General features: G+C 62.3%; 2 protein-coding genes across 3 annotated transcripts; one reads left to right on the top strand and one right to left on the bottom strand.

The window, feature by feature from the left end:
• Nucleotides 1-604: 604 nt before the first annotated feature.
• GALNS (galactosamine (N-acetyl)-6-sulfatase) lies at nucleotides 605-20,946 on the bottom strand (the record flags this gene model as incomplete). Its single annotated transcript, XM_079722948.1, has 14 exons — nucleotides 605-1,498; nucleotides 4,046-4,163; nucleotides 4,686-4,807; nucleotides 7,836-7,938; nucleotides 8,525-8,661; nucleotides 8,951-9,054; nucleotides 10,678-10,817; nucleotides 11,093-11,220; nucleotides 11,301-11,367; nucleotides 12,125-12,268; nucleotides 14,646-14,748; nucleotides 15,243-15,317; nucleotides 16,035-16,158; nucleotides 20,830-20,946. The coding sequence occupies 14 exons, from the start codon at nucleotides 20,944-20,946 to the stop codon at nucleotides 1,412-1,414; spliced, it is 1,569 nt and encodes a 522-aa protein (XP_079579074.1). The 3' UTR covers nucleotides 605-1,411.
• A 294-nt stretch (nucleotides 20,947-21,240) lies between these two features.
• Nucleotides 21,241-25,576, top strand: TRAPPC2L (trafficking protein particle complex subunit 2L). 2 transcript variants are annotated; one of them, XM_079722868.1, is made up of 5 exons: nucleotides 21,241-21,298; nucleotides 22,976-23,148; nucleotides 24,304-24,391; nucleotides 24,529-24,608; nucleotides 25,369-25,576. In XM_079722868.1, the coding sequence occupies exons 1-5, from the start codon at nucleotides 21,266-21,268 to the stop codon at nucleotides 25,412-25,414; spliced, it is 420 nt and encodes a 139-aa protein (XP_079578994.1). In that variant the 5' UTR covers nucleotides 21,241-21,265; the 3' UTR covers nucleotides 25,415-25,576. The 2 variants fall into 2 exon arrangements, with proteins under 2 accessions (XP_079578994.1, XP_079578993.1); XM_079722867.1 differs by lacking the exon at nucleotides 21,241-21,298 and adding an exon at nucleotides 22,237-22,367.
• Nucleotides 25,577-27,666: the final 2,090 nt, after the last annotated feature.

Genomic DNA, 27,666 nt, shown 5'->3' with positions numbered 1-27,666 from the left:
TACGGCGTCTACGCAGCCCCGGCCGGACTTTCGGGGAAATCCTCGCCCGGTTCGGCCGAGCCGAGAGCGCCCGCAGGTCTTCGGCGCAGCTGTGGCCGGGACCCCAGGCCTCGGGCGGCGCGCACTGCCTCGCCCGCTCTTCTTCCCTCCCCGGCGGGTCTCGGCTGAGCTCCTGCAGCGCAGTGCGAGGGGGCCTGCGCGCGCACGGGGCGCACGGCGGACACACACGGCCTGGCCCTTTCCCCAGGAGCGCGCCGGTGCCTGAGGACCGGAGCAAGGAGGGATTCCGAGCAGGAGTGCGGTGCAGAGGCCCGGAAAGGAGCAGTTCAGAGGACCAACGGCCGGCGGTTGGGGCGAGCCAGAGGCGGAAGCCCAGGCGTTTGTTGCCTGGCTCCCCCGGGGCCTGCAAGGGGAGGGCAGCGGAGGAGGCCTGGCCCTCCGGGATGCTTGGCCTGGCCCACTCCAGCCCCCACCGTGGTACCCAGCGGGGACAACTTCCCCCAAATAGAATTTCATTTAAAAACAAAAGGCTAAATGCCTGTTACTTTATTCTAAACCTGTTCTCTTCATAATTTCCCAAGTCTTACAACAGTACAGAGTTGGTGTGACAGTCTGCAGAGTGGAAACTCCACACAATGGAAACGACCCACGAGCCTTAAGGGGGAGTCCCTGGAGGCCGTTCACAGTCCTGCTCAGGCTCTCCTGATTTCGCTGGTGAATGGGCTCATCCTCAAGCTTTGCCACCCTGGGCTCGAGGACGGGAGGGCGGGCGGGGCACCTCTGAAGCACAGGCAGGCCCCACAGTGTGCTGGGGTCGGGAGTCCTGATCTCCAAGGAAGCTGGTGGCTTCAGCTGTCCGCACTGGACTGGGGAGGCTTGTCTGTCGAGGCTCCGGGACAGGGAGGCCCTTGGCCTCCTCCCCCTTCATGTTCACACCCCCCCGACCATGGGGGTGGGAGTACACGGGGAAGGGGTGCTGGGGTATCCCCTGTGCACAGCGCCAAGGGGCAACACAGGATTGGCATGGCCGCCCTCGACACCAGGGCTGAAGTCCTGAGGGGACTGCAGGGGCAGCCACGGCGAGTCAGGCCTCTGGGTCCTGGGGCAGAGCTCAGGCCCTGGAAGAGGCAGCTGGGAGGTAGCTGGAGCAGAGTGGGAGGACATGAGGCGGGCAGCCTCCGGTTCAGGGGCTGATGTGAGCCTGCGGCTGGAGAGTCAGGCAGGCCCTGTGGGCTGGGAACTGACTCCAGGGCCGGGTTGCAGCAGGCGTAGTCTTGCAGGGCCTGCTGCTGGCTACAGGTGACATCTGTCTGGCAGCAGTCGGGGCAGAGGGAGTTGGGGCTCTTCCAGCACAGGAGCCCTGAGGCCAGACCCTTCCTACGCCCAGGCCTGTCCTGAGCCCAAGCCGGTGCTAGTGGGGCCAGGAACACTTCTCTGGGACAGACTCCGGGGGCATCAGGCACTTCCCTAACTTCTCGCAGCCCGGGGGCGCCCAGTTCTGGGTAATGAAAGTTCAGAAAGGGGACATGCAGTTATTCCAAGCACTTGTGGACTCAGCACTTTGCAGACTCCTGCCCTGCCCAAGCCTGTGACCTGCCTCACCCCAATGGGTGGCTGCAGTGTGGAATCACCTGTCTCCACCTGGCTCGGAGGCAACTCAGTGCCTGAGGCCGGCACAGGAGACACTGCCCCACAGCAGCCTGGTGTTAACAGGGCCTTCCTGTCACTGAAGGGGACAGTCCGCTAACTGCCCACAGCCTTGGCCTTCCGGTAAGCTCTATAGGTGGCGGCCTTGGTGCCCCAGGGAAAGCTGGCCTGCTTCAGCACAGGCTCTCCTGGCTGCACCTTCATGGGCAGACTTGCTTTGTGTGGCCATGATTTCCTGGCAACAGAACAGGACACTCGGATTTCCCCGGTGGTGCAGTTGTTGGGAATCCGCCTGCCAATGCAGGGGACATGGGTTCAAGCCCTGGTCTGGGAGGATCCCACGTACCGCGGAGCAACTGAGCCCGTGCGCCACAACTACTGAAGCCCGCGCACCTAGAGCCTGTGCTCCGCAACAAGAGAAGCCACCGCAATGAGAAGCCAGTGCACTGCAATTAAGAGTGGCCCCTGCTCGCCACAACTAGAGAAAGCCCGTGCGCAGCAACGAAGACCCAACGCAACCAATAAATAAATAAATAAATAAATAAATAAATGTTCCTTAAAAAAAAAACAAACAGGACACTCATGCCCCTGAGAGGGAGCCTTTGTGGCTCTGTCGTGTCCCCTCACCCAGGAGGTGTACCCATCCCCCTAATCACCCTGTCGGGGGCACTCCCCCTACTACCACCCCTGCCAGGGCCTGAGTCTGAATCAGAACATCAACGCCAGTGAGAACCGCAGGTAAAGCCCTCCCCTGCCCTGAACAGCATCAGGTGGCCCTCTGATTGCACAGGCTGCCCGGCAGGGCCAGGTTTAGATAAGGAAGCAGTTCCCAACCTCTGCGGCAGAGCAGAGAAAGGGGCCAGGTGCACGCAGAAAGCAGATTCTGGACCCAACCTGTGAGCCTGGGGGGTCAGGGAGGGCGTCTGACGAAGCTCGAGGGAGGCGGGCTGCCCGGGCTGCTCTTGCCCCAAGAGCAGAGGTCGCTCCCCAGAGTGCTCACCCGCTGGCCTGGGCGAGCGGGGCCCAGGCAGAGTGCGGGGACCGGGGAGGGCTTTGAACGCTCGCGCGTGCGCACGCACACACACACACACACACACACACACACACGCCCACACGCGTCCACACACTGTTAAGTCCATGCACCTCTCTGGTGGCAGTGCTCGCTTCAGAGTCGGAGGCCAACCCACGCTGTTCCGGGGTCCTCAGCTCACTTGGGGCGGGGGTCCCTGCTTTCTCCTGTTCCGGGGTCGGCCGAGCCTCGGCAATTCCTGCCGCGCCCAGGAGGTGGCGGCAGCACCCCGGCCAAGTCAGTCCCTCCCCATCTCCCCTACTGTCACTAAGACCTCTTTGGTCTCTGAGCCACCAGGCAACAGCTGCTACCTGGAGATTCAGCCCACAGGACAGGCATGACAGGAGCTGGCGTGTTGGGGTGCGGACAGCACCGTGTCACAGAGGACAAGACGGGTTTGCAGGGGGCACCGGGGCACCAGAGACTCCTCCCTAGGCGGGGGTCTCTCAGGCTCCTGGGACCCGAGGGACCGCAGTGGTCCTGAGCCAGGGGGGCCTCCTGCTCCGCTGCTGAGTCCAGAGGCCGGAATGCCAGCCCGGCGTCCTTCCAAGGGAAGGGGGAGGCCCTGCTGGCCCCCGCCCCAAATGTCTTCCCCTGTGAGCCCCAGGTGTGGACAACAGCGACCAGGCTGCCCCACTGGCCCTGGCCAACAACCCTCAGCCGCCCCCAAGGCCACCGGCCCTCTGATACCCCTCACCCCTAGGGAATGCTTCCAACATCCGTGTGTTGTCATCACACACACACACACACACACACACACACACACACACACACCCGGCAATGCTCACACAGTCACCTCCTGGCTTGAGGCAGCGGCTCCGCTGACCCGGCCGCGCCCGCAGCTTCAAGGTGCTTAGCCGTCCTCACAATCACCAGGCGGGTCTGGGGAACGCGGTGTGCGGGGCGGGGGCGCTCATAGGCTGGAAGCCAGGCTAAGCTACTGGCTTTGCTCTGCGGGTTTTGGGGTGCTGCCAGAGCTTCTGCCGCGGGGACGGGCGATCGCCCATCTTTGTGGCGCAGGGAGCCACACGGACACCCCAGTTATGGGACGGACTTGTGGGTGAGCCCCAATGGAGTTGGAGGAGGCTGTGCTCGGAGGTGGCCCGTGGGCTTGCGGCACCCCAGGCCACCTGCCCAGCCTTTCCACACCCACATCCCACATGGGTTTGGCTTGTCCTGCACCTGCAGAGGTGCCAAGCGACCCCCTTGCCACTCCTGTGAGATCGGAGACAGAGAAGCAGGAGGGAAGTGGGGTGCGTGCCTGCAGCAGACCGCTCAGCACTCACGTGGCCCTGGACGCCCCCCACAGCCCACGTACGAACCACTTACCATGACTGCCCGGTTGCACACGTTGAGCTGGGGCTGTCCGGGGACCAAGGTCTCCTGGTGCTGCCGGACAACCGGGGAGATCCGGCGAAGTGCATCCAGGTACTCGGTGCTGGCAATGCTGCAGGCGAGGGGCAGCAGGTCACCGAGGTGGAGGGAGGGACAAAGCAGGTGGGGCAGCCCACCCAGGTAGGCCAGGGCTGGGGGGAGACTGAGAACAAGCCCCACCCCCCCGGGGTCACCATCCAGCAGCCTCCCGGGAAGAGCGGCTGCGGCCCCCACCTTGTCCCGCCCGCCCTCCCTGAGAGGCCTGCACCCCAGGAACCACCCAGTAGATGAGGGTTCAGGCAGAGCCACGTCGTGCCCAGGACAGCCGCTGTGACCCTTCAGCCTACTGCTCAGCAGGAACCACCGGGCACCGCCCGGCATCGCAGGCGCCCTGAGCCGCACAGGCTTGGCAGCGCCCGATCTCTCCTCTCTCAGGGTCCCTTTTAATCCTCTGGCCCCCGGTTCGTTTCTCTCGGAGCGGCTGGTCCTGCCCCAAACGCCTTGAGACCGCGTGGCTCCCGGGCCCTCGGCGGCCTGCTCGGTCGGCTGCACTCGCCCCACCAGGGGACCTGGGGCCCCGGAACCCCCAGCTCACCTGAGGGGGTACCTCTCCCCGGGGTCTCGTCCCAGGTGGAAGACCAGCGGCAGCTTAGTGTGCTCTTCCTGCGAGTGGGTGGTGACCCCGGACACGTTCTGCCCGGGGCAGAAATCCACGCCCTGAAACGACAGGCCGAAGCGCAGGTGACGCGTGCGAGGCTCGCAGCCGGCGAGCACAGCAGGACCGCGGATGCCGTGCTGCGGGACGGAGCCTGCTTGCCACCCAGCGCCGGGCTGCATGCCATCTGCCCTGTGCACCATCCCCTAGGGCTTCAGTACTTTCTTGGGGGAGGGGGTGGTAAGTCTCTAAAATATTTCAGTCCATCTTCTATCTAATTTCTAGAGCAAAGCTTTTCACGTCCACCCTGTCTGCCTTGTAGCAGATGAGGCGCACAGCGGTCAGCATTCCTCCAAGACTCCTTGGCCAGCTGAGGAGGAGGGACTGCAGGCCTGAAAGCCAGAGGAGACACAGGGGACGCGGACGCACCACCCCCACCCTTAACAGGAGACGGAGCATCTTCACCAAGGCTCAGGTCTGCTCCGCGCCCTCCAGGAGGCCTCTGCCCTTGGGGTTCAGCCTTTGACGCACGTGTGAGATGAGGTTCCCATGCCAGCGTGTCCCCCAGGCTTGAAGGCTGCCCCTCGGGGCTCCCTGACTTGCTTTAGGGAAAGGCCTGCTTTCATCTGGGCAGAGTCGGGCGAGGCCAAGCGTTGCCACCCCAGAAGCACTGGGGACCTCAGGGCCCCACAAGCAGCTGGGCACTGGTCTCCAGGCAACGTGGGACACTGTTTACACGGTCTGGAGCGGGGCCGTGGCGGGGCACGTTAACCCTGAAACGGGGCTGGGGACAGAGACGTGCCTCCTGCTTCTCCTGCAGGCACCGGTGCGGTCTGACGGCAATCCTCCCAACACCCTTGTGTCTGTCCTGGACAGCCAGGCGGTGGAGCAGTGAATATCCCGCTTCTCAGTAAAGCAGGGAGGTGAGGAGTGAGATAAATCCCAGTTGATTGCCCTGAGCTGTAGACCCCTGAGTCAGCGGCTGCAATCTAAGCTGTCAAGGGCGGCCAGGTGGGTCCCAAGTGAGTGACCTCTGACCTTCTGGGAGCAGACCAGCTGGAGAACAAAAGTGGATTTAACGGTGGGAGAAACAACCACGTTTAGCATAAAAAAGCTGAGCAGTTAATGGAGGAGAATCCAAGTCTAGACAGAAAACACAAATTATAATTTGGATGCAAATCAAATAAGCTATTTAATTAAGATCCTGCTAATTAATACAGGAGTTTTCTCTCACAGCCACTCACGGGAGGGAGGACTCACCCCAGGGGCACCGCAGCTGAGCCCCACGCAGCCCAGCCAGGCAGAGGGGGCGCGGGGAGCCCTGCCCCAGCACGGCACTGGCTTTGGGAGGATGGGAAGGAGGAGGAGGGCGAGCCGTGCCCTTGAGCCGACGCTCGTGGATTTAGTCCAGACATGCAGAAGGTCCCTTGGACACACGGGCCCTGGACACACGGGCCCTCCCTCCTGCCTCGGCCCCCGGGCCTCAGACACCTCACGAGGGGAGGTCCCGGGCTTGTTGGTGATGGTGGCACCAGGTCTGGCACAGGGAGGATGCTCCCTCCTCCTTCGCCTCTGGTACCTGATCAGGACGCGGGCAGGTGAGCCCACAGGCACTGGGGGGCGGGGGGGTTGAGGTGGGTGGGAGATGCCCCAGACAAGGGTACAGTGGGAAGTTAATAAGGTCCCCTCAGGCGAACCCTGCACCTGGGGACCCCAGACCTGTGTCCTCAGCTAAGCCACGCCCCCAGCCTGCAGACAAGGCTGCCCCTCATGTGTTGATCGCCTGGAAGGGATGCAAGAGGCGGACCCAAGTCTCCATGGAGCTCAGGGAGCTGTCGATGGCCACAAGGCCGCTGTCATAGTTTCTGGGGCCCCTCCCGACTGCACACACACCCTCAGCCTTACTGGTCCCTGCAGGGAGAAGGGCCATCAAAGCAGCGTGCAGGTGCTCCCCCACCGCCCGCCCCTGGCATCTGAATGGAACTGCAGTCGTGCAAACCCACCGCAGGAGGGACCCCCCAGTGCCCGCACACCTGTGTGCCTTGGAGAAGAGACGGGAGTTTTGCGGGTTTTGTCTCACAAGAGGACAGCGGCCGTGCAGACCAAACCATCCAGAAGCCCCACAAACCACCCTCGGAAAACGGAAGCAGCACCACCCGCTGAGCCCTGTGCAGGGGTGTCACCCAGCCACGCCGAGTGGCTGACGCTTTCCAACCCCACCGTGAACCGTGCAGGTGGCTGCTAGTTGCCTGCAGACACTCTGGGCTAGAAGAGGCTCCCCAGCCCCTGTGGGCTCCGGCTTGGGTGGAGGCTGGGCTGACCAGACCTGCCCTCAAGAGGCCCAAGAGCCCACAGTGGGTGAGCGGTGGCTTCCAGAATGCCAGCGCGCCCGTGCAGCTGGACGCAACAGGGACCCTACGGGGTGGGGAGGGGCCTTGGGAGGGACAAGGGAGGCCACGCACTGTCCCCAAGGATCACCACACCGCCTGCCTCAGGGCCCTCTCAGGCGGGTGCTCGTAGGCCTCTCGGCCCCTTAGCATCTTCAGGGGCGAGCCAGCCGCAGCCCTGCCCGTTGGAGTGCTGGGTGCTCAGGACAGCTCAGCCTGGGGCAGTGATGGGACCTGGGGAAGCACAGGCTTGGCCAGGGGAGGGCGAGCAGGGGGGGCCCAGGCACGCGGAGAGGAGGTGGTGGGCGGCCACGAGCTGGGAGGGCCGAGTGCGGCTCCGGGCCCGGCAGGCGCGCTTCACCGTCAGGACCGGGGGTGGACACGGCGGAGCAAACGTCGCGACAGCCTCTCGGGGGGCCGCTGAGCACCTGGCCGGGCCAGTGGGTGGACGGGAGGGGAGGCCGGGGAGGTGCCGGGTCTGCCTGGGCCCCTGAGGCATCTGACCCGGGTTTGGGGCTGAGCTGCCCTGAGACCTCCTCTCCTGAGCCTGGGTGGCCCAGGCCAGGGTGGGTGCTGTCCTTGTGGCTACACCTTGTCACCCCCAAGTCCCTGACAGCAGGTCAGCATGTGAGCCGGGGGCACAGAGGCCTCCCCAAGGTGGGATGTGAGGGACGAGGAGTCCATGGAGCCGGGACCCCCTCACCTGTCTGAACTCCTCCCAGGAATTGGTCCAGGTCCAGAAGTGGGCCTTGTACTGGCCGAGGGTGACCGCCATCAGCGTGTTGCCACGGTAATAGAATATCGGCCTGTCAGGGGGACAGGCAGCGTCAATTGAAAGGGTCCCCGGGCTGTGGAGGAGCCCCCATGGCCGCCCCTCATCCTCGGTGCAGGGGAGGCTGGCGGCGGAGGAAGCGGGTAGCACCCGGGCATGGCAGGTGGGCCTGTGGGGACGAGCGTGGCAGCTGGCACCCCCTGCCACCCCCGCCAGGGGTAGTAAGCTCTCATGCCAGGTTTCAAGACAGAAAAGAGAGAGTGAGCCGTCCACTCCTGGCCGTAAGCCTGCTCTGGCTACACTATACACACTTCAGAATCCGCGCCCCTTCACGGCAGCCTGGGAAACTCGTTTTGTTTGAGCAAAACAGTAGCAGGTCCTGAGCTGGAGAAACTGCCTTTGGACAGCGTCCCGGCGCGGAGCTGGGTGTAGGCTGGGGCCGGGCAGGGGGTGAGGGATGCCGCAGGGAGGAACAAGTCCTCTCCACCCCACCAGGCGTTTCACGCCAAGATCCCCGGGTCTCACCTCTCCCTGGGCGAGGACACCGGCTTTGTCAGCCAGCTCGGCTGCGGCACCAGGTGCGGGGCGCCAGGGCGGGTGAGTGCCCGGCGGGAACCTACCTGTCTGTCAGGCGGCCCTGGAGCATGGTGGGGAGGAGGTCCAGGCCGTCGATGGCCCTGTCCCTGGGTGGCTCCAGGCCTGCGAGGGACAGGCTGGTGGTGAAGAGGTCCATGATGCTGCCCAGCTGGTGGCTCACCTGCGATGGATGTGGCCCAGACGCGCTGAGGATGCCCGCCCTGCCCTGCCCAGATGGCAGCCAGGGGCCAGCTCCCCAGGCGTGCCCGCTGACGCGCACGTGCACACACACACACACACACACGCGCGGTGACATCCCGCAGCGTGTCCACACACGCAGAACAGAGGCTTTCCCTGCCCGATGACACGTGTGCGTGGCCAAATGAGCGCAGGGAGCAGGCCAGAGAGTGGACTGAGCCTTCACCCCCCGGGATGACCACAGGCCTGGCACAAGGCCGGCTCTGACTCACCTGGCCGGCAGGGACGTGCCCGGGCCACCAGGCGATCGCAGGCTCCCGCATCCCACCTTCAAACGTGGTCTGCTTCCCGCACAGAAAGGGCCCGTTGCTGCCACCTGGGGACAGTCGCCCATTATACCACATGCCTGAGTCCCCAGGGCCACACACACCCTGCCGGGCACTCGCCCTCGGGACACGTCTGTCCACCTGGCTCCCCGCCTGGCCCTTTGGAGGTGACATTGCTGAGGCACTGAGGCCGTTGTGGAGACAAAGGACCAGCCCTGGGGTTCAGGCCTCAAGTTCAAGGTCGGAACGCCTGGAGACGGCTCTGACCTAGAGCTGTGGTCATAAGATCACGCCCCCATAGACCGCGACCGCGCACACACACAGCACGTGGACGTGTTAGTGAAAGATGTGGAAACGTTAAGACACAGCCCCGACCCCGGGCCTGGCAGGTGCCAGGTTTCCTAAATGTCACTGTGCACAAGCAGCTCCTGTGTGCCTGAGGTTTGGGGGTGCAGATCCCGTGTTTCTGACATGCCCTGCTCTGAGCAGGTGGTTCCTGAACCCGGCTGTGGGTGGTGCCGAGGGCAGACAGCCCGGTCCTGGCTAATCGCACATCCCCGGCTCGCTGCCATGAAGGAGGGAGGGTCCCACAACCTCAGGACCCCTGAGGATAGGGAGATGGACACAACAGCACAGTGTTTGCCAGCAGCGACCCTGTGGTTCGTCCCCGCACTGCAGCCCAAAGCCCACCTCGCTGGTCAGCACAGGGACAGCAAGGGTCACAGGCCAGAGGTCACTGAGGGCCTGCTTCCTTCCTGCGCCCGTCTCTCCAGCTGGCGGTGGGCACGTGGATTTTCACCGTCTTGTTCCGCCCCTGCAGCTCCTTCTTGGCCGAAACCAGTCACGCTGTTCCTGTCCCTAGAGATCCCTGGGCCCCTCTGCCCCCAGGACACGTGGCTGTAAGGTCCCCCAGGGCCTCCCCAGACAGGCCCGGCCCTGTGGGGTTTCCTGCTGTCTGTGGCCTTCCTTCCAGAGCTGTCTGAGTGACTCAGGGCCCATGAAACGCCGGGTCTAACAACCTCGCTCCAGCTCCGCAAGATGGAAAAGCCTCAGACCTGAGAGGCCTAGAGGTCAGGGTCCTCAGGAGGACTGCAGGCCCGGCAGGGACACAAAGGGAGGGTCTGGGGGAGTGTGCAGCACCCCCCCCGCGCTGCGCCAGGGGCTCCAGCACTGCAGTGGGGGGGGCTCGGTCCCTTCCCTCCCGGACACCACCCACCACGAGGCCTGGGAGGGCACTTCTGAGGGGCGGGGGTGGGCGCCAAGCCTGGGCCTGGCTGCTGCAGGGTCATCGCCCCCGTGGGAAGGGAGGCCCCCAAACACAGAGAAAGGGGCAGACGTGTCCAGTCACAACGGCCACTGTGTCACAGCTGAGATCAGAACAGAAACGCTGATAGGGGACGTTGCGGCTTCAGAGAGAGAACTCGACGTGACTGGCCGCAGGGCTGGCCAGCAGAGAGGCAGGACGCAGCGAGGGCCGCAGCCCCAGCCTCCGCCCGCCCCACCGAGCTCTCCCTCCGGACCAGGCACCTGCTAGGCGGTGGGGAAGAGGGGCATTGGACCCAGGGGGCGCGTGCCGGTGTCGCTCCCTCCCCAAGGCTGAGCCCTTCACACTCGGCCCGGTGGGGGGGTGCTGAGGGGCCCCGGGTGGAGCCCCATCTGCTCAAGTCACTTGCCTTGTCTGGGCGCAGAAATGAGGGCAGCGCCGTTGTCGGACGTGAAGAAAACAAAGGTGTTCTCTGCGATGCTCAGGTCCCGGAGGAGCTGCAGGATCTTCCCGACGCTGTCGTCAACCTCCCGGACGGCGTCCCCATAACTGCGGGAAGGAGGGAGCGGTCAGCAGGGGCCGGCGGCCTCCGGGACCAGAGGGTGGCCGAAGCCGAGCCTCAGGGAGGGGCGAGGAGGGGGCGTTCCTGTCAAGTTTCAGGCGGAATCAGGGCAGAGCCGACCCCTCCCTCCACCAGCGCAGAGGCACACATGCTTCACTCTGTCCACAGCTGACAGTGGTAGCCAGGGCCCAGCCTCTGGTGGTAATCAAGCACAGCTGACCCCCCCGCCCCGGGGTCCAGGTCTCTGGGACCAAGGACTCACCGCCCTCGCTGGCTGGTGCCCAGGAAAGGCCTGGAGGCATAAACAGGCGCGTGCGTAGCGTCGATGGCCCAGTGTAGAAAGAAGGGGCGGTGAGCTTCCTGCTGCCTCTTAATGAAATCCAGGGCTTCCTGAGGAGAAGCGCACACTGTCTTCCCCGCCCCAGGCCCACCTCCCACCCCAGAGCCGGGCCAGCCCCTGCTGTCATCACCTGCAGGTAGATCTGGGTGAGGTTGGCTTCTCCGGTCTTCAGGTTAATTGGAAATTCCTCATAAAATCTGAAAACAGTACAGATCCAGACAGAAATCGGCCTTCAGGGCAGGAAAGCCCCTCCTCCCCGATTTCCTGGGCAAAGTCAGGGGCCTCGTTTAAAAGAGAGATGGAAACGTTCACGTCAGGAACAAAACCGGAGCCTGGAAGCTCCCAGGCCCGTCGGGGACCCACTGGGGTTGAGTCTGGTGCCCCGGCGACCCCACCATCTGGGAGAAGAAGGGGAGCCCCGCCAAAGGTGCGAGAGGAGGCGGCCAGTCCACGGCCACGGAGGGCACGGCTAACAGGTGTGGGCGTCTCTCTGGGGTGACGGAGGCGGTCTGGGATGGGGGTGCTGGGTGAGCTACACCCCAGCAATGCTGGCCCAGCTCTGTGGTCCAGTGACGTGTACCGCGCTTCCACCAGAACAAAAATAATTTAAAAAGGAAGAAAGAAAGGGAAGTTAGGCCAGACAGGAAAGACCAGGGCCTGCCTGCAGCCACCCGATGGCCAGACCGGGTCGGTCCTGCAGCCGACAGCCCCCCAGACGGTGGCTCGGAGCAAGGCTGACCGTCCAGAGCGTAGCCCCCTCAGGGCACGGGGCCCAAACCCCGGAAGCCGAGTGAAGCGCCTCGCTCTGGGGAGCATCTGGGGCTCCTAGCACCTCTCCTGAGACGGTGAGAAGCCCCCGGAGGCGGGGCTTTTATAAGTCAGAGGTCACAGGACGAGGTCTGGGCAGGACGAGGAGCTGGTGGGTGGGCAGCAGCAGTGGGCAGGGCCTGTTACCTGCCAACCATCTCCCGGTCCCGGTACACAGGGATGTTGGGCCTGGCCTTGTTGTCATAAGGTCCAAAGTGACAGTTGGGGGATCCAAACCACTCGTCGAATCCATGCTTCAGGGGGTGGAACTGAGGCCTGTGGCCCAGATGCCTAGAGACAGGAACCCAGGGCACTTCAGGGACCGCCGCACAGGCGCCCCGGAGCTCCGGGAAGCAAATACCCTCGCCTTCAGAGAACAGCTCAGGAGACAAGGCTCCAGCCAGCCCCAGGGTGTGCTGAGCCCGGGTGCCCCGCGGCCTGGCCCCCCTGCCCGCACGGTCCACCCAGGCGACAACCGAGGGGCACACACGGGGACGGTGACCAGGTCCCATGAGTGTGGCTCACTGCTCCGGCGGGACGAGAGGAGAACACGGCAAGGTGCCTTCAGGGCAACGGCCCAGCTGTTCCTAAGACCCGGGCTCAGACCCACCCCCTGCTCCCACCCAGGAGCCCCTTCCCCGCGGGTGCGTCACGTCGGGTCCTCTCGCCAGTGGGAGGGTCTCTCTTGAGAAGGCGCAGCTTAGGGAAGGGGTTTCGGGGTGAGGTTCCTCCTCCCTGGGAAGCAGACAGGTTTCTTGCGGTCACGTTTGCAGAAAGCCTCTCGCAGCCAGCATCGCCGGCACAGCGCTGGGGGGCTGCACCGGGCCAGGCCGACTCCACGTCACCGTGAGCTTGCCGCACAGCTCGGTCACTCGGTCAGGTGGATGCAGCACGAGGCAGCAGGGCAGGATGGGGCTGGGACTGAGCTGGCCGGCAGCGGAGTCTGGGCGTCGGCAAGTGAACCTCTTGGTCCCCCTTGCTGGTCTTGAAACACTCTGCCTCCGCTGGATGGCTGCCTGGCTTCTGGAGCCCCTGTGCCGGGGGCACCCGCACCGGCTCCGCCCTGAGCGCCGTCTCCGCAAAGGAGAGCCAGCTGCGCCCCGTGCTTCCTGTCTGGGCCCGCAGCTATGACGCCCCCTCCATGCTGGACACCGCTGGGTGTGACGCTCCTGGGCCTGCGTCCTGCAGCCCAAACGGCCTTCGTGAAACAGAAACACCCATGAAGGTCCGGCTCGTGTGAAGCTGTTGATTCCAAGTGCTGGTCCCAGGGCAGCTGCGGGGTCAGCGCTGCCCGCCAGCAAGCTGAGTGACAGCACGACGAGCCCCTGGGACTCGGGGCAGCCCCTCATGGGAGCCCAGGCTCCATCCACCCCAGGCCTTGGTTAGGCCGTGGAAATCCGGATCCGTGGTGCTGGGGCCCGAGGCTGGCTGTCAGGCAGTCATGGCCACGGCCACCAACACCCCCTGCGGCTCTGACGTGACCCTGCTGAGACCAGGACACCCACCTGGCAGAGGAGGGGCCGAGCCCCCTGCCCCGGGCCTCCCAGAGCCCGTCATCCCATTGGTCATGGCCGCCCTGACCCCGGCTGGTCCGCCAGCACCGCGTCCACCTCCTTGAGTCCATGCCAGTTGCTTCTCCAGGCCCTGCCGCGTCCCTTCCTGTTCCTGAGTCCGCCCATGTCGGGAGCTTGTGGGGACAGGCTCCCACTCCAGCTCTGGCTGCCCCGTGTCAGTGACCACGAATGGAAGACCCCGGACCGGGGCAGAGCCTCCAGGCTGGGCAGAGAGCGCCGGTCATCGCAGGGCCTCCTCCTTCTGTGGGCGCAGCCCTGGCACGGCCCTGGTGGGCCTTGTAGCCGCCCTACCGCTGTCTCCCGGGCCTTCCCAGCACTGCTGGGTCTTGCAGGCTTCCCACATCCTGCACCCTCATCAGCTCTGCTCTGCAGCCCCCAGGTCCCCGGGTTCCCTGAGGGCTCCTCTCCCAGTTTCTGCAGATCCCCCATCACTAGGACTGTCAACTGCGTGGGGCAGTGGTCCCCAAGGGGCGCAGATGAGGTGCTTGCCCTCGAGGTGGTGAGTGCCAGAGGGGTCAAGGGGAGAGGGTCCAAAGCATAGCAGTGGCCGAGCAGAGATGATCAGGGCTGGAAAGTCAAGGAAGGCTTCCTGTAGGAAGCAGGCTTGGCCTCCAAGGGCTCCAACACTCGGAAGAGGAAAGAGCGCACATCCGACCTCATATCAACGTCTAGGGCTGCGTACTTAGGCAGCCCCGGGGAGTAGGACAGAAGCCACTTAACAGCGCGACACCGCGTGTGACAACGTGATCTTTTCAATCACTTGATCCCAATGATGCCACACCACACGACCGTCCTCTGTCCCCTGCTCGCTTCTTGGTTTCATCACCAGACAGAGCCCCTTTGCTCGCTGGCGTGTCATCGTGACGGCACGTGTGTGCAATAGCATGGCTCCTTTGGTGCTGCTGTGGCAGCCACCAGCCCAGCCTCACCACGGGAGGTCCCACGGGCACGGCCACAGCAGCTTTTAAAGGGCCGCTTTGGACATCTTAGCGGACCTGGAATTCAGGGACTCTCCTCCCACCCGAGGGGCTCCCGCTGGGCAGCGTGAGTACGGAGCCCGTGGGGTGAGCCCAGCAGGCAGGTGTGGGACTCACCACTTGCCCACGATCTTGCTGGTGTAGCCGGCCTCCTTCAGCAGCTCCGGCAGCAGGAGTTCGGAGTCCGGGATGCCGCCCACTATCTCCTGTGGCGTGTAGGCTGGTGGAGCAACGCACCGTGTGAGCCGGCAGGGCGAAGCGGCAGAGCCCTGGTCGGGGCGGCACTGCCGGGGCACTTTTCAGGTCTTCCGGCCGCTCCTCACGGCCAGCACCATTACCGGAGCCAACAGGCAAACGTGCCCCCGAGGGGGGTCCGGACGTCAGGGGTCAGGGGTCAGGGGAGGGCACGCCCCCAGTGTCTCCAGAACTCAGGCTCTGAGACCACACCTTCCTCCAAGGGGCCCTTGAAGCCCCACCTGGTCGGGGAGCCCACCCTAGAGCCGGGCCGCCCCCACCCCCGGGACAGGGCGGGAGCCTACCCTCACATCCTCCCCACTCGCCTAAAACACATTGTTTCTGATGGAAGCTCTGCGAATGAGTTACGACCCAGACAGAACCCTCAACCCTGGGTGACGAGTGCGCCCGGGAGAAGCCAGGTCACCGGAGAGGACAGGTGACAGACGCCCCCTCCCTCTGCCCCAGGGCACAGCCTACCGTTCCTGGCGTGCCCGTTGGTGGTGTAGAAGCCACTGCGGACGGGCAGGCGTCCGGTGAGCAGAGCTGCCCTGGCTACGCGGAGGGGACACAACAGAAACACGGGTCACGCGTGCAGCCCGAGGCCAGCCCTGTGGTACCTGAGTCCCCGGCAGCCATTTGAGAGCCGGGAGGGAGTACAGCCCCGCACAGACCAGCAGCAGGGCCGGCTGCAGCTCCCCCTCGCTCTCTCTCTGGCTCCCGGGACAGCCCGCAGGCCTCCTCATGCGCCGCCCCTTCCGGCGTCACCTCTCTTCCTCCAGATCAGAGGTTCTCCCCACCTGCGAGGCCACTACACGGCCAGCTGAGGATTCCTTCCCCGGCCGAGCACCTCCCCCGAACCAGCCGCGGCACTCAGCTCCGTGAATGAATAGCCGCCGCCGAGGCAGCCACTTGGGCCTCGAACACCCGCAGAGGCTCCGAGCCCTTGGTGGCCTCTGATGGCTCCTGATGGCCCCGCGTTCCCGAGGGCACGGAGCCCAGGTGCTCCCAAGCACCAGGATCCGACAGAAGGGGCCGCCTGCCAGCCCTCTGCCCCTCGCAGGAAACGCCGGTGGAGCCGGCACCCAAGTCAGGGCTGCCACCCCCGCGCCCCGTGCCCGCACCCTGTGCCCCACTTTCTGGTCTACGCATTCCCCGCCTCCCCGCCGCGCCTCAGTCTCCGCGCTCCGTGCCCACCCCCTCGCGTCCCCCCGCCCAGCATGCCCTACGCCCGGCCCCACTCCCTGGTGGCCTGAGGGGGCCCTGACTTACAAGGGGAGCACAGGGGGTTGGCCGTGTAGAAGTTCGGGAAGAGCATCCCTTCCGCAGCCATCCGGTCCAAATTCGGGGTCTCTCTGGAAGGTTCTCCGTATACCCCGAGGTCGCCCCACCCCATCTGCAGGAAAGAGCGTGTGGAGGTGGGATGAGAACGTAGCCGGAGCCGCGGCCCCCGGTGCACCCTGAGTATGGCCGGTGCGCGGTCAGCCGCTCCCCGGTGAAGATGCCCAGCGCCCACCTCCTCCCGGCTCCGACGCCGGCCCCACGTGCTCACGGGGCACCGGCACCAAGACACACACCCCTGCCTTCCGCACAGACGAGGAGGCCCTCCTACTCTGCGGTGTGAATTCACATTTAAAAACAGTGGCCAGGCCCCATGAAGCTAACCCGGCGAGGCCCCGAGACGCGCCGTTCCCCCCGAGCTCGCTGTCCCGAGAACTGGGCCGGCTGGCACCCAGGCGCTGCATGGACGTCCACAGCAGCAGGACTCCTGACTGCTCAAAAGAAACAGCCTGTGTCCGTCACTGATCAACAGTAGACAGGATGCGGTCTATCCATCCAGGACCGGGGTGAACAGCAGCCTCCCCAGTTTATGTCCACTCAGAACCGGAGAACGTAACCATATGTGGGAACACGGACGTAATTAGCTGAGATGAGACCACACTGGACTCGGGTGGTCCTAAATCCAGCGACTGGGGCCCGGGTGAGAAGAGGGACACAGAGACCAGACAGACACACGAGGAGAGTCCAGGCCTCCACGACGGAGGCAGAGACTGGAGGGTTGCGGCCACAACCCAAGGAGCACAGGAGCCCCCAAGAGATGTAGGGGAGGGAGGACCCTCCCTCGGAGCCTCCAGAGAGACTGGCCCTGCGACCCCTTGATTTCAGACTCTGGCCTCCAGGACTGGAGGGAATACATTCCTATTCCAAGGCACCAAGTCTGTGGCCATCTGTTAGGCACGAGGGACCTGATACACACGCTACGGGCCAGTACTCAGCCGTAAAGAGGAACGAGGTGCTGACACTCACGAAAACAGGCTGCTGAGAAGCCAGTCAGAAAAGGCTGCAGGGTGTACGATGGATGTGAAACGTCCAGAACAGGCAAGTCCATGGGGACAAGGCAGACGGGTGGTTGCCGGGGGCTGGGGCAGGGGGAGGAGAGTGACTGCCAGTGGGAAAGGGGTTTCTCTTCGGGGGGTGGGATGTGCTCAGCTACTGGATGGGGGCGCTGCACAAGCCGGCGAACGTGCTAACCACCGCCGAACTGCACGCTTTAGAATGTTAAAAGGGTGAATTCGTGTTATGTGCGTTGTGCCAAAATAAAACCAGCCAGGTGGTGAGGTGGGTTAGCACGTGCACAGGGACGGACGGATGGACAGATGTGAGAGAGCAGGCAGAGTCCAGGTGGGGCGACAGCTGTGCACTGCGACACGCTTCCAGCTGCACGGGTGTTTGACAACTTTCATCATAAAGCGCTAAAGAAATACCTGAAAAGGGCAACGGGATGTGACTTCGCTCTACCACCCAGTGCATCCTTCTGCGGCCAGTGGCGTGGGGCAGGAGTGACCCCGACAAACGGATTCCCCTCGGCGCTGATGGCGGGCGCGGCCGTGCTTCCCCTCTGGATTCTCTAGACGCGCCAGCCCCCCTCCAAGCGGGCTCTCCTTCACCGGCCGCTCCTCCTGGATGGGTGGAGTGGGGGGGAGGGCGGGGACGGGGCTTCTTCCCGGGGTTATGAAGATGACCTACAGCTGACCGTGGTGACAGCTGCACGACGCTGTGAAGGTGCTACAAACTGCGGAATTGTGCCCTTTAACTGGTGAACTGTGCGTGATGGAAACTACGTCTCCATGGAGTGCGACTGGAATAGCGCAGGCACCTGGTGCTGCAGAGGCCTGGCCGTGCCTGTCTCTCTGGGGCCCCTTAAAGCTCTCCAGACTCATGGGCCACGGCCTGCCAGCCCACAGCAGGCTCGGCAGGTCTGCACGGAGACACTGGGGAGAGCTGGGCCGGCGCGCACGAAGCTCGGGGAGCCTTGGGTCACACGTGGGGGCCGAGCATGCAGGTTTGCCCAGGATGGTCACAGGTAGGTGTGTGGTCTGGCTGTAATCATTCATGTCCCCTACACTGGGCAGGAGCTCACACGGTGCCCTCTCCGTCAGGGAGAGCCAGGAGGGGGACACATCCCCTTGTCCCCCAGCCTTAGGCCCATCCTGACACTCAGGTCCCAGAACTGTCTTGGGGCTTTTGCCCTTGGACCATGCGGTCTGTTCTCAAAGACCCTTCCAGCCATAGACTCCCTTTGGAGATGGTTTACCTTGAAGTTACTGAAAAGGCTTTTCCGTTCACCACAACAGGAGCTGGAATGAAAGCTGCCCCCGGAGGGAAGTGCGGCCGACGGGGCAGGAAGCGGAGTGGGAGGCACGAGGCTGCAGGCTCCAGGCCTCTCCCTGCTGCCCCCTCTCCCCGCGCCCCACGGGGCACAGGCGGGCTGCCCACCCTCACCCACAGGCCAGGTAGGAGGAGCAGAGAGAGGCAGAGGGGTGGGCCCGCTGGCACCACCCAAGTCCCAGCCTCCCAGGAGGGCGGTGGGGATCAGCACAGATCTTACGTTTGCAGAAACAGTTTAGGCACAGGGAATGCTGGGATACTCCCCAAATCCAAGTTCCCAGATGGCGGCCAAGGGCCCACCTATGTACAGGTGAGCCTCTCTGAGGCCTGCAGTCATTGGCCTGCTGTGTTAGCACTTTCCTGCTGAATCAAATTCTATTATCACTTATCGGTAGGCTTTCTTGGCTATAAAAAAAGGGGAAAACGGCCATCTCAACCAGCCTGCAGCATCCACCTTCACTAATGAACTGTCGCCTTGCAGAGAAGGGGAGGGACAGAAATCGCAGAGGCTACGGGCTCAGCTCAGCCTTGCCCCAGTCATTTACATACTTAAACAGCCTTCCTGCCCAGGAACCTCAGCTTTGAGAAGGCTGACCCGCTGACACAGCGAGCATTTCCAAGACCCACGTGTTCGTCATGAAGCAAAGTTTCCGTACCAGCCATCGGGGCGGGCTCCGGAGGAGAGGGGCTTCCGGGTCCCTACGGAAGCCATCGTGTCTGAGCAGTTATGCGTAAAGAGAAGCACGGTCTGTGTCACCTCTGGGTGGTGCCACTATGGATGGGTTTCTGCGATCTTTTCCGGCTTATTTGAAGTTGTTAACTTTTTGTAATAAAGAATTATTTTCATAATAAAAAAATTACATGAGATATATTTTATGTCTTTTTCTTGTACTAGGTCTTTGAAATCCGAGCGTGTTTTTTACACACACGGCACCTCGCAATTCCGACCAGCCAGGACCGCCCAGCAGCCACGTGAGTCCCGTGGCCTTGGTCCAAAGGCTCCTGGGAGTGTCTCTGCTGGTCTTTTGGGGAACTTTGAGCTATTTTTACTCACAACACTTCTGACACCAAATGTGTGTGGGTGGGTGACCACAGCAACTACTTCTCTGGCCTCCGGGCACCGGCTGGGAGTGCAATTCAGCTCCGTCTGACAATACCTACCCGGACCTGGCATCCGACCCCACAGGTCAAGGGCTCAGCCCCGCAAGACTGCCCCCACTTCACATGCCAGGCCCACATCCTGGGCCTCCTGTAAGTCAATGCTCCCACAACCCACCCCCACTGCCCCCAAAGTTGGATAATTTGCTAGAACGGCTCACAGAACTCAGGATGGCGCTGTGTTTACTATCACCTGTTTACTATCAAGGATACAACTCAGGGACAACAGGTGGAAGAGATGCGTCGGGTGAGGTGTCGGGGGGACTTCCCTGCCCTCTCTGAGCCCTTCCACGTGTACACCGACCTGGAGCCCCTGGAGGTCAAGGCTGTGCTGGAAGCTCTAATCCTCCAGTCACGCCTTGGCCTTCCTGGCGACCCCATCCTGAAGCCATCCAGGGCCCCCCCCCACTTGTAGTCCGGATTCGAGGGTTTAGGAGCTGCATGCAGGACACTCTGCACTGCCTCAGCCCTCAGGACGGGGCGGAGGGAAGGCCCACAGCTCAGTGGAGCAGGCACCTGAACCCAAGTTTGTCTGCGCCCCCACTTTACCCCAACGCCTCACATGGGCTAATTTCAGAACCTCCATTTCACTCCCCAAAAAGTGCCCCCCCAATACAGTCCCGCTTCCTTGGGAAGGAGCACAGGGACCAAGTCGCAAAGAAGGCGCAAACAGCTCGGCTCTGTGGGAAGGGTTGGCCCACCGGTGTGACCAGGGTGGCCTGGGACTACACACACACCCATCGGGGGACATTCCTCTGGTTCAGTTCTTCCCCGCCCCACAAAGACCTGACCTTTGGTCAGAAATCTCAGCAGGGTGGGAGCAGCCAGACCAAGCAGGTGGCGGCAGCCCTGGGGCAGGGCCGGTCCAGCAGGCCAAAGGCAGCGGGGAAGGCGACTTCCAGGGCGGGCAGGCAGGCCGGGGTCTTAGTCAGCTCTGCACCGCTTCCCTGCCACCCACACCCCCAGCAGTGGGGGGCGGCAGGCGAGAGCAGGGATCCTGGGGAGGTGGTCCTCACGCGGCCAGCGTCGCGGCACGCCTGAGGGGCAGCGGAAGGAGCGGGGGAGAGAACAGGGCAGGAAGGTCTCCTCCTGGCCCGGCCTGGACGCTACACCTCGCTTCACCCTCACCCACGAGCCAGGCTACGGCCTGCAGGGCCAGGCGCGACCCCCACACCGCCGGCCGCCCCCAACCCCGCCCGAGCGCAGCCCTCCCGGGAGCCCGGCCCACACCCGCACTCACGTCGTCCATGAGCAGGAGCAGGATGTTGGGGGGCTGCGGGGCGCCTGTGACCCCCAGCCCCGCGGCGCTCAGCACCAGAAGCAGCCGCCACCTCGTCGCCACAGCAACCGCCGCCATGGTAACCACGCCGAGCGCCACCGAGCCCCGGAGCGGCGGGAACGGGCCTGGCGAAGCGGGCGATCCTTCCGGCCGGGCGATGGGGCGGGGCCATGCCGGCTGAGTGACAGGAGCAGCGGGGCCCTGACCGACAGAATGAGAGGTGGGGCGGGGTCAGACCGGCTGAGTGACAGGGATGCGGGGCAAGGCCGACTGACTGACAGGAGAGGCAGGGTCAGGGCCAGCCGAATGACAGGCGGGTGGGGTGGGGTGGGGCGGGGCCTGGCCGGCCGCGTGACCGTCGTCGTCGTCACGTGATGCGGCCTGTCGGGCCCCCAAGATGGCGGTGTGCGTAGCGGTGATCGCCAAGGAGGTGCGCACTCCCGAGGGCAGGCCCGCTCCAGCGTCAGCCTAGCTCTCCGGTTCCTCTCCTTCCCTGCCCCAAGGGCTCCGGAGGGTGGGCCCGGGGGCTTTGCCGAGCGTAGGTGGCCAGGGGCGGGCCCGGGGGAGGCGCCGCCCAGACCTGCACCTGCCGCTGCCGAAGCGTCACGGGCCGGGTCTTCCTCTTCCGTCCGGGCCCCTGCTCTACCCAGCCATCCGTCCGCAGGCTTTGTGGTTTCCTGCTCCCGAGTCTAGGCGTCCACTTCTGTCCATCCTTCTCGGCCGCGCGCTCCCAACGGCCAGGCCGTCGACCCCCGGACGAGTGACTGTTTCCTCTTCGCTCAGCAGCCCCAAGTCAGACCGTTGCACACCTCTGCCTAGAAACCTCAACAGTGGCTTTTCATTGCTTTAGGATCATGTCTGAGTAATCCCCTCCCCGTACCACAGACACTCTCCACTCCAGCTGACGGACTTACCTGCAGCTCCCACGGCAGGCTCTGCTCTCTCACCTCTGGGCCTGTGCACCTGGAACCCCTTCCTCCCTCTCCCCCACTCCTGTCCCCTCCACTGGCCACCAAAGATTTCACTTTCTCTAGAAAGTTTTTTCTGAATCCTGAGATTGAGCTGCGTGCCCATCCACGCGCTCCTACTGCACGGAGCCGTGGTGTCCGCCCCGGCCTTTTGAAAGACTAGGCTTCTGAGGCGGTTTTCCCGTGAAGCTCTTGTTATGCTGGCTTCCGTCTTATCACTTGCTGCGTTATTTGTTGGTGGGTTTGTGGACTGTCTCCTTCATCTGTCATCTCCATCAGGGTAGGGACAGCGTTGTGTACACTATATCTGTGCAGTGCCAGGCCTGTGGGAGCCTGGGAAGACGCTGTTAACTCCGGGGTTAGGTTGCTCGGAAATGGTTCTGCAGAGATGGAGGTCTGAGACGAGCCTTGACGGGTTTAGAGGGAGCCTGCCAGTGCCTCTGAGACTGCAGGAGCTGGAGTGTTGGGAAACAAGCCAGTATGATGGGGCCAGGAGGAGGGCACGTGCTAGGATGGGGCCCTGCTCAGAAGGTGAGTGACAGTCTGCGCTCAGACCCACTTCCCAGAGCCGTCTTCTCTTTTCTGCCCATCCTACCCATGCCCCTTTGCAGACAGTATGAAAACCTCCTCAGATTAGATTGGGCGCCCTGAAGGCAATGCCCACGGCAATTTGAAATTTTATTTATTTATTATTTATTTTCGGCTGCGTTGGGTCTTCGTCCTTGGGTCTTTGTTGCTGCGCGCGGGCTTTCTCTAGTTGCAGCGAGTGGGCTGCTTCTCGTTGGGGAGCACAGGCTCTAGGTGCACGGGCTTCAGTAGTTGTGGTGCGCGGGCTCTAGGGTGCAGGCGCAGTAGTTGTGGTGCACGGGCTTAGTTGCTCCGTGGCATGTGCGATCTTCCCGGACCAGGGCTTGAACCCGTGTCCCCTGCATTGGCAGGTGGATTCTTAAGCACTGCACCACCAGGGACGTCCCAGTTTGGGGGATTAAGCAGTGGGTTTTGGGGAATGAGAGCGTATTCCATGGCTAATTGGCACTTGGCCGATCTGCCCTCCTGAGCGCCCCGTGGCCTTGTTTTCCAGGCCAGCGCACGTGGGGTGGATCCTTGTCACTTCAGCTGCCGTCATCTTTTTCTTGCAGAATTACCCTCTTTACATCCGCAGTGTCCCCACAGAGAACGAGCTCAAGTTTCACTACATGGTGCACACGTCCCTGGACGTGGTGGACGAGAAGATCTCAGCAATGGGGAAGGCCCTGGTGGACCAGAGGGAGCTCTACCTGGGCCTGCTGTACCCCACAGAGGACTACAAGGTGTATCCTCGCACTTGGCAGTGGCTTCAAGTCTGGGGATTCCCTGCAGTCGCAGGGTGCGCTGTAGCGTTAGGTCCCCTTGAAAAGCATCTCGTAACATCACTTGAAAAGGAAAAAAGATGCGGGCTTTTGGCCAGTGGGGAATTAGAGCAGCTTGAGGACAATTAGGACCTCATACCCTTTTTTCTTTAATTAGGAGGATAATGTGGGAATAGCCAGGCTTGAATTGCCTTGTGACAATCCCCACCTGTCCCTTGGGTTTGTGGAGGAACTGGGGACTCTCTGGCTTCATGCCGTCTCAGCGGGGCCACCACGTCCTGAGCAAGGGGTCATTGTTCACGCATCTTTTTTTTTTCTTTAGTATTTATTTATTTAGGCTGCACAGGGTCTTACTTGTGGCATGTGGGATATTCCTTGCAGCGTGCAGGATCTTTAGTTGTGGCATGTGGACTCTCACTTGCAGCATGCATGTGGGATCTAGTTCCCCGAGCAGGGATCGAACCCGGGCCCCCTGCATTGGGAGCGAGGAGTCTTAGCCACTGGACCACCAGGGAAGTCCCCACTCATCTCTTTGCCAGGCCTAGCCCCACCAGTCACTGTGAGATCTTGACCAGTCCTTGGGACAAATGGCTCGAAACCCATGGAGTTCAAAGACATTCCCACAAGCAGGACCGAGCTCGCCCAGCGTCACTGCCCGGAGCCACTGTTCCGCAAGATGGAGTGGCCTTTAGAGGTGTGGGTACCTTAGGCAGGATTCGCCTCATTTGTGCAACCTCTGGTCTTGCAGTTAACCCTTCCCAGCTGGGAACTGACGCAGAGAGAAGGCGAGGGGCCCCAGGGTTTGGGCAGGTTGCCCCGGGGCTTGAATCATGATAAGGCTTAGCTCCCTGCCCTTTGCTTCTCCAGTAAACACAAGAAGCTGTCTAAGGAAGTGTCCAGTCACACCTGGTGCAGTCCCGTGTCCTCCTGGCACTGTGGGAGTGGCCCAGCCTGGGGCACTTGTTGTGATGCAGGTTGTCATGCTTCTCCAGAGCAGCTTAGCAGCCGGAGGACATGCACAGATGGCCTTCCTCTCACAGGCTCTGCACGGTGATGCTGTGCTTGGGGCTGTCACAGAGTCCCCGTGTTAAGAGCATGTTCCCTAACCAGCTGTGCAGATACGGCTACGTGACCAACTCCAAGGTGAAGTTTGTCATGGTAGTGGATTCCTCCAACACGGCGCTCAGAGACAACGAGATTCGCAGTGTGAGTGTGGGGACCAGTGGGCGCGCCTGGCCGCTCGGTTTTCCGTCTTTGTTCAGAAATGCTGAGAAGCCCGAGCATGGCAGCAGCTGTGTGTACTTGCACATGTGAATTAAACACGTTGTTGGTTCTTGTTTCAGATGTTCCGGAAGCTACACAACTCCTACACAGACGTGATGTGCAACCCCTTCTATAACCCGGGGGACCGCATTCAGTCCAGGTGGGTGTGGTGCCTTCTCGGGTAGCCCCCGCCTTGCCGAGAGGCAGCCATTCTGAAGAAGCAGAACCCTGTGTTTCCAAACAAGCTCTTCCCTGGGTCTCCAGATCAGCAGGCGAGGAGCTGGGGAGCGGAGGGGGCAGAGCTTGCCCGTCTGGTCTCCCAGGTCGGCCCAGCGGGTCCTGGGGCGCCTCCCCAGATCCCAGTGAGGGGCCAGGCATACGGACAGGAGCCTCCGGGAGAAAACGTCCTCCTGTCGCCGCCCGATTTTGTCTTTGATGTTGAACTTAGACGATTAGGAAATTAGGTTGCAGCTGTCTTCCAAATAGCCTTCAGGTAAACACAGACCTAACATCTGGATGTCACAGTGATGCTTCCCAAAGAAGCATTCACGAGCGCGTGCTCCAAACCTGCTCTGAGAATTCCCTGCATCCCAGACACAGTTCCTAAGGGGTTCCTTGTAGCCGGCAGGTGACCCCAGCCAGGGAAGATGACCCCTTCCTATGGCGCCTTCCCTCAGTGGTGACAATGTGTCTTGGGTCATCCTGGGTCCCACCCCGGCCTGGAGACCCAGCAAGGGCAGCACCGTGGGAAACCGCACAGGAATGAGGTGGGAGACTCAGATTCTCACCGCCTGTTGTGTCGGCACGCACGTCCGGGCCTCAGCCAGTTTCACTCACCGGGGCCTCAGAGACTGACATGTCTGCCAGCCAGGGGTGGAGGGCCCGGCCCTGTTTCTCTGATCGTCTGTTCCTCTTTGCAGGGCCTTCGATGGCATGGTGACGTCCATGATGATACCGGTCTGCTGAGGAGTGTGCTGCAGCCCATGGCTGGAAGGAATCGTTCTGTGCATAACCGTGTTGTTCAGATGTATCTTTATTTCCACTTGTCTCCTCTTGGGTGTCATGGACGTGCCGCTGGGGGCAGGGCCTCGTGCACGGTGCCTGTTCACTAAAGGTCTTGTGAGGTCACGTTTCGCTTTTTCTTTCCGCGTCAACACAAGGTTTAACTAAAGACAGTTTAGGGACTTACCTGGCGGTCCAGTGGTTAGGACTCTGCGCTTCCACTGTAGGGGCCGCAGGTTCAATCCCCGGTCAGGGCACTAAGATCCCGCATGCTGTGCGGCACGGCCGAAAACAAAAGGAAACACTTTACTTGGACTTTTCAGGGACAGAGCAGATCGGGGACCGGGCAGAGCAGGAGCCGTTGTCCCCACTGGGCACGAAGCGGCAGGGGGAGCCGGGTGGCGGGAGCTCTCAGAGCTGGGAGCCCAGGAGAGGCTGCGAAGGGAGGGGCAGGGGACCCGTGGGCCGGCCGCCCCCTCCAGTGGCTCAGCAGGTGGGCTTATCTGGAGGGTCGGCCTTCTGCGCCCAGAGCCGGATTAGAGGGGCACGTGGGACGGCCTGCACGCCTTCCCCCGGCGGGAGGGGCCTTCCTCCTCCTGGTCTTGCCCGGCCCCGGAAGGCCACCCTCCCGAGACCATGTAACTACAGCGTCTTCATCAGCTGCTGCTGGGCATCGAATGAGCAAACCCCCAGAGTCCCCTCCTGCCTGTGAGTGCCCTGAGGTTCCTGATGGCCCGAGGGCCAGGTGGGTGTTGGGAGAGGAGCCCCCTTCCCTGCTGACCCCCAGGCCCCTGGGCAGGCTGTGGAAGGGGCGCTTACACTTGAGGAGGCGCTGCTGTCATCAGGTTCCTGCCTTCTGCTTCCCCAGAAGCCTGCTCAGGCAAGGTTGACCACAGTTCTAACTGACCGTGATTGAGGCCACAGCCCCTTCTGGGATCAGGTGACCCAGGTTCCTGTGCACTTTGTCATTTGGTGACGGCGTCTCTGAAGTGGAAGAGGCCCTCCTGGGCCTGAGCCACCTACACAGTCTGCTCTGTGTGGTCTCAGCGTGGCTGGCTTCCTTGATCGGGCACCCCAAGACACCACGAGCCCCTCCCGCCCCCTCAGTCACTCTGGAGAGGGTCTCTGACCAGGAGGAAGGTAGGAGGGTGGCTTAGACCCACTGGGAACAGGGAGGCTGTGAGCTGTGAGCATCGTCGGCCCAGGGCTGGGATTGGGATGCACTCTGCTCTGCTTGTCTTTGGGTTTCCTTCCCTTCTTACGAGCACAGGATTACAGAAGTAAACAAACAAAAAACAGCTCAGAATCTGTTAAAGACACACGTCCCGGGCTCCCCCGCCACCCTGCCTCACCTGCCACAGGTGGAATTGCAAGACCTAGAAGAGGGCTGAGAAGTGCGGCCAGCAGGTGTTGGTCTGATGCAGGCCACCCTCACACGGGCTTTCTCCCCACAGTCCATCCTCAACTTTCTGGTTGAGCTTTTACTTAGTAATCTCTCCTGCCTGAGTAATGGCCGAGGCAGGGACTACAGGTTGCCAAGGCAACATCCATTCTCCCTTGCTTGCTTACTAACAGAACCCTAGTGTTACTGGGAACAATTGGCTAGACAAAATATACTTCCTGCCCTCACAAGGGTAGGTAGTTATGGCATGTAAGTGGATGGTGTTGGGAGGCACTTGCAGGAAGGATACTTAAAAGGGGGATTCAGCTGGCAGTACCTTCATCTTTACCCTTCCTCCTTCCTGGAACTTAGATGTGATGGCTGGAGCCCAGGCAGCTATCTTGAGAGCATGCAGGCAAGATTCATCCCCTAAGGATGGGGAGCAGAAAGCTAGAAGGAGGCTGGGTCTTTGCTGACATACCAGCCCTGGACTACTTATGTTCAGCATTTTTTTTTAAATGAGAAAATGAAACCCCTATCTTGTTGAAGTTACTGCTATTTGGGTTTTTCTGTAGATGGAGCCAGAGCAACCCATAATGGTTTTATATTTGAGGTTTTTCACATGCATTGTTAGGTAGCATTCCCATTTTAAGTCTGAGAAAATCAAGGGTTAGTTGTAACCTGCTAGCCTTGGCTTTGCCAACAGAACTGTCAGATGGCAGTTTCCTCTTAACTTTTTGCATCTCTGTACTGTGAGGCTAGCCTCACTGAGGGCCCCCTGCCTGCCCATCCCCTGCCTCCCCAGGCGCATCCTCCCCACAGGGCTGAGCCCCAT

This window comes from Hyperoodon ampullatus (assembly GCF_949752795.1).
Source record: "Hyperoodon ampullatus genome assembly, chromosome: 18".
Lineage (NCBI taxonomy): Eukaryota > Metazoa > Chordata > Mammalia > Artiodactyla > Ziphiidae > Hyperoodon > Hyperoodon ampullatus.
Note: the sequence above shows the minus strand (reverse complement) of the source record. Positions and strands in the feature narration are given on the sequence as shown.